Source organism: Anarrhichthys ocellatus, unplaced genomic scaffold (assembly GCF_004355925.1).
Source record: "Anarrhichthys ocellatus isolate YVR2014 unplaced genomic scaffold, GSC_Weel_1.0 scaffold4197, whole genome shotgun sequence".
Taxonomy (NCBI): domain Eukaryota; kingdom Metazoa; phylum Chordata; class Actinopteri; order Perciformes; family Anarhichadidae; genus Anarrhichthys; species Anarrhichthys ocellatus.
The window spans coordinates 1-4,718 of NW_022284171.1; the positions used below are offsets into that span (position 1 = coordinate 1).

The following is a 4,718-nucleotide window of genomic DNA, read 5'->3' on the forward strand; positions in this document are numbered from 1 at the left end:
TCACTCCTCCTCAGTCCAGATATGCTCACTTCCTGTTCACTGGTTGAGAAAAAACAAGATGGCGACAGTCAAAAAGTCAAACTCTTTGCTTCAAAACATCCACAAACCAACGAGTGACATCACGACGACTACGCCCATTTCTTATACACAGACTTTGATGCCGCTCCTGTCAGGTCCAGAAGAATCTCTGGTCTCTGCAGTACTGTACAAAAACGGTTCTCTTGACGTTCCTAACGATGGATTTGACTTTCAGGACGGGGTGCGTTTCTTTGTGGTGGATTGTCGGCCTGCAGAGCAGTACAACGCTGGTCACCTGTCCACGGCCTTCCACCTGGACTCTGACCTGGTGAGAGGAGACGCTCCTGATTCTGTGTGAAGAACATGAACCTTTACGTAGTAAAACATGCGGTCTTTCTTTTCCTTCTCTCAGATGCTCCAGAACCCCTCTGAGTTCGCTCTCTCTGTGAAGTCCCTCCTGGAGGCTCAGAAGCAGTCGTTGGAGTCCGGCTCCGTCGCCAGCGGGGAGCACCTGTGCTTCATGGGCAGTGGGAGGGAGGAGGAGGACATGTACATGAACATGGTGCTGGCTCATTTCCTCCAGGTGAGAGACTCGAACAGAGAAGGTAGCTGGAGAGAAGAATAATGTTGGTGTGATCTGCTTCCTCGTAAGGTCAAAGGTCAGCTTGTGTTCTTCGCTAACATCTTTACTTTTCTGTTCCAGAAAAACAAAGAATATGTCAGCATCGCTAAAGGAGGATTCATGGGTACGTAGATGAGAATACTGGGACACTCGGGCTAAATGCATTAAACTCACAGACAGAAATATACATTGTTTTCTTTGCTTCATGTCCAACTCCTATCAACCTCAGCTGGCTCTATGACACATGTTTGCATGGTCGAGAGGTAGAGGTGGGAAACAATAGATTCACGTAAGAATGAAGATTCTTCTCTTCTAAGATTCTGTATCGAGTCACAACTTCCACAAATGTATTTTAAAACGGGTTTTTTTTTTTTCTACAAAGGAAGCTAGAAATCACTCCTGATGGACCGTAATCCTGCAAAGTCAAAGTATTATTCTGTCATATGTTATGTAGAATCATTGTTTTGATTGGCCAGTTTCTAAGAAATTAACAAACGAGTGTATTTATGTAACAGGCAGTATTTATTTTTTAAATACTTGTTACTGAGAATTTAATATATAAAACGTTTTGGTAAAAAGTGTTTATTTCTGCAAGTTCGGCATGAATAAAAGTCACCTTTTGCCTTTTGTGTGTTTACATTATTGCAACCAGTTGATGTAACTTCTTCAAATATAGAAGCTCTATAATCTTATGTATGCTTTATTAGTGCCCAGCAGACTAGTGAGAAGTGAAAACTCAGAGAGATTTGTGTGATTTCAGCCCTTCAAAAGCATCTGGTGGACATGAACATCGAGGGTCTGGACTCTTCGTACCTCCACTGGATCGTCAGCACATCTGGATCTCACAGCAGCCTCAACTCCGCGGATGTAAGAGGCCAGAAACATCTGTACAAATTAGAAGGTCACTGTAGCTTCATGTTGCTAGTTTTACTTCAGCTCCACGTTTCTGTTTCTCTCCTGATGCAGGGAGACTCACTGAGTAGTCCTGGAGACGGCAAAGGCGTCAAGTCTTTGGTCAACAAAATGACGTTCGCTCTGAAGTCCAAGTCAGTGAACGTAAAGGAGAAGATGATCAGCTTCATCGAGAATACCGCCACCCCCGTAGACAGGTGAGAACCCTCCACCGCCCCCGTAGACGAGTGAGAACCCTCCACCGCCCCCGTGGATGGGTGAGACCCCCCCCCTTAGACTGGTTTTACTTGTAGTGGAGTATTTTCACAGTCTAGTATTAGTACTTTTACTGTAGTAAAGAGTCTGAATACTTCTGGTCATTTGGGTTTAAAACATATTTACACCTGACTGAACATGTTACCAGGTGTATCCTGTAGAAAATGCAGCAGAAATAAACAGCGACTATTAAATCAGACAACTGTAAACTGACATTTAGTTTGACTTTGTATTTTAATTGAAGCTACCTTGTGCCTTATTCCACGCTAGAATGTCGTTCAATCTGCCGTGGCCAGAGAAGGTGGTTCCAGATCGGTAAGAGCCATCGAGCTGTTTTCGTCACCAGCATGTCCACTGGCTGTAGACCCGTCCAGTGCAGCGGGATTGTGGGAGACCGTTAGCCTGTGTCACATTAACGCATGCTCAGAATATCAGCATCTCTCACTCATGTAACAGCACTACAGCTACGAGACGTTTGAGATCCGTCCTCATGCTTTCACTAACAACATGAAGCCGCTGGGCTCTTTCAGGACGCATCGAGTCATCTCGACATCCACAACTCACCGAGTCCGTCGTCTGAATATCTGAGGTGTTTTTCGAGGAACCTTTTAGCTTCACTGCTGTTTTGCTTGGAGATGCACTTAACAAGTCTGTCTTTCCATTCCATAGTTGTTCTTCTGGATGATAGCCAGGGCTGTGCAGAATACACTGTTACCACTAAAAACAAACATATGGTATTCTGCAAATATCCCTGAATATCATACACGGACTAATCTCGCTCCTCTGGAGTATAAATGTCTCATTTAACCTCTTTCTTTATATTTAACAGCATAACTGGCAGAGGAGGTCTTCATGCCATCACTATTTGTGTGCCACCTTTTCATTTCTGGAGCTTCACATCCTTCACTCAGCGCTGATGTGACACTCCAATTTGCCCTTTTGTGTTTTTGTTTTCCATATCTAGACATGTGAGCAGCAGCGACCGCGTCGGCAAACCGTACCGAGGAGTGAAGCCCGTTTTCAGTATTGGTGATGAGGAAGAGTACGATACAGGTAAGCTGTACGGAAGCCTTTTGGTGCCACGCTAGAAAACAGAGAAATGGATCAGTATGACGTATAACGTGAAAAGTTAGTTATGTTAAGATAATTTCATGTTATAACAAGATATCATCTTGTTATAACATATCTTCTCGTAATAACAAGATGTCTTGTTATAACAACACCCCCCCCTATACCCCCCCAGATGAGATCGACAGCTCCTCCATGTCGGACGATGACAGGAAGGAGATTGTCAACATCCAGACCTGGATAAACAAACCAGATGTAAAGCATCACATTCCATGTAATGAGGTGAAAGAAACCGGTCACATGTTCCCCAGGTGAGTGTGTAAAGATAAAAAGTATATATTCCTCACATCACCCTGACTCCCAGGTTTGGGTCATTAGAGGGGAAGTTTCATTTAACCGTGACTAATTCCCACTTCTTTAAAAATGAAAGAATGAGAGGAGTCGCAGTAACTCAGGAGTCCACGATTCTTAACTCAAACTGTTGTTCTTCCAGCCACCTGTTGATCACAGCCACTCACATGTACTGCCTGAGGGAGATCGCCTCCAGGAAAGGCTTCACCTACATCCAGTCCAGACAAGCGCTGAACTCCGTGGTGAAGATCACGTCCAAAAAGAAGCACCCAGAACTGATCACCTTCAAGTTCGGCACCAACAACTCGGCCGGAGTGGAGATCTCGGCAGTTGAGAGGTGCTCATCCACAAATGCAGATATGAAGTTTTAAAGCTGTGATTTAAAAATGGCTAACTTTCTCTTCAGACGCCACGAAGTTTTCTTCAGCGAAAGAAGATGCAAATTAGCAGCCTTGATAGTATAATTTAACATTTTTGGAAAAGGTGCTAGATGAGACAATCAATTCCACCCTCAAGATGTTATGCTAAATATTTAACTAGAGCCAATAGTAGGCAATTAGCTTAGCATTAAAACTGGCAGAAGGGGGGAGACGTCTGCTTCTCTCCAGAGTTTAAAAATATGTAAAAACTTTGGTTTAACGGGGAGCTGCATGCTGTAACTATTCATTCCAGTCTTTATGCTAAGCTAAGCTAAGCTAATCGTTTGTTAGCAGTAGCTTCACATTAACCTTACAAACACAAGAGTGGCATCACCTTTCTCATCTAACTCTCTGTAACATTCCTTTAACACACTAAAGTTCTCTTAAAAACAAGAATTGCATGAATTGGCTTTGAACATTTAGAGATTATTCTTGCAGATAAAGTGCGTATATGTTCTGTTGGTAGTTATTTGTTAACTTCACTACTGTGTCCCTCAGATATTTGATACCCAACGCTGGCGACGCCACCAAGGTGATCAAGCAGCAGATCATGAAGGTCCTCGACGCTCTGGAGAGCTCGTAAAGGGAGACGACGGGGGGGCGTCGCCGTGACACAAACTGTGAGGAGAGTCTCTGTCCGCCGAGAAGGAAACCGTCTGTCCGGATGTCCTCCCTGCTGGACAGAGCCCGTGCAGTGTTGACTGGGAAACCCCGTGTGTCAGGTGTTTCTTTGCACACGGTGGACACACACTGCCGGCTGCAGGACGAGGGACAGTGTGTGTGTGTGTGTGTGTGTGTGTGTGTGTGTGTGTGTGTTCAAATACTTAGGTGCTCCTGCAGTCATCCAACCATTCTCTTACATTAAGTTAATAATAATATCGGTTATACTGTATGTTTATTCTTTATCGTTGATAAAAGATGGGAGATCTCATTGCAGTGCAATTCTACTAACTTCTCTCTGGCCTTAAGGTAGCGTACTGACTGACCTGTTCAATCACTACATGACTGAGCTTTTGTCTTAAAGGGACAGTCAGGGTTCTACTACAGTAGATGAGTTGATAGAACCAGCACGG

At 44.1% G+C, this 4,718-nt stretch overlaps 1 protein-coding gene across 1 annotated transcript; it reads left to right on the top strand.

Annotated features, from left to right (window-relative positions):
• The first annotated feature begins 43 nt into the window (after positions 1–43).
• LOC116379370 (TBC1 domain family member 23-like) lies at positions 44–4,712 on the top strand. The gene is made up of 10 exons (XM_031841322.1): positions 44–346; positions 431–601; positions 722–764; positions 1,401–1,507; positions 1,607–1,749; positions 2,078–2,122; positions 2,772–2,860; positions 3,051–3,186; positions 3,369–3,563; positions 4,144–4,712. The coding sequence occupies exons 1-10, from the start codon at positions 59–61 to the stop codon at positions 4,226–4,228; spliced, it is 1,302 nt and encodes a 433-aa protein (XP_031697182.1). The 5' UTR covers positions 44–58; the 3' UTR covers positions 4,229–4,712.
• The last annotated feature ends 6 nt before the right edge of the window (positions 4,713–4,718 follow it).

Coding starts and splice junctions, on each gene's coding strand:
- LOC116379370 (XM_031841322.1), top strand. CDS start 59: ATGGCGACAGTCAAAAAGTCAAACTCTTTGCTTCAAAACATCCACAAA. Junction 2,123..2,771: donor GAGAAGGTGGTTCCAGATCG/GTAAGAGCCATC, acceptor TTCCATATCTAG/ACATGTGAGCAGCAGCGACC. Junction 3,564..4,143: donor GAGATCTCGGCAGTTGAGAG/GTGCTCATCCAC, acceptor TGTGTCCCTCAG/ATATTTGATACCCAACGCTG.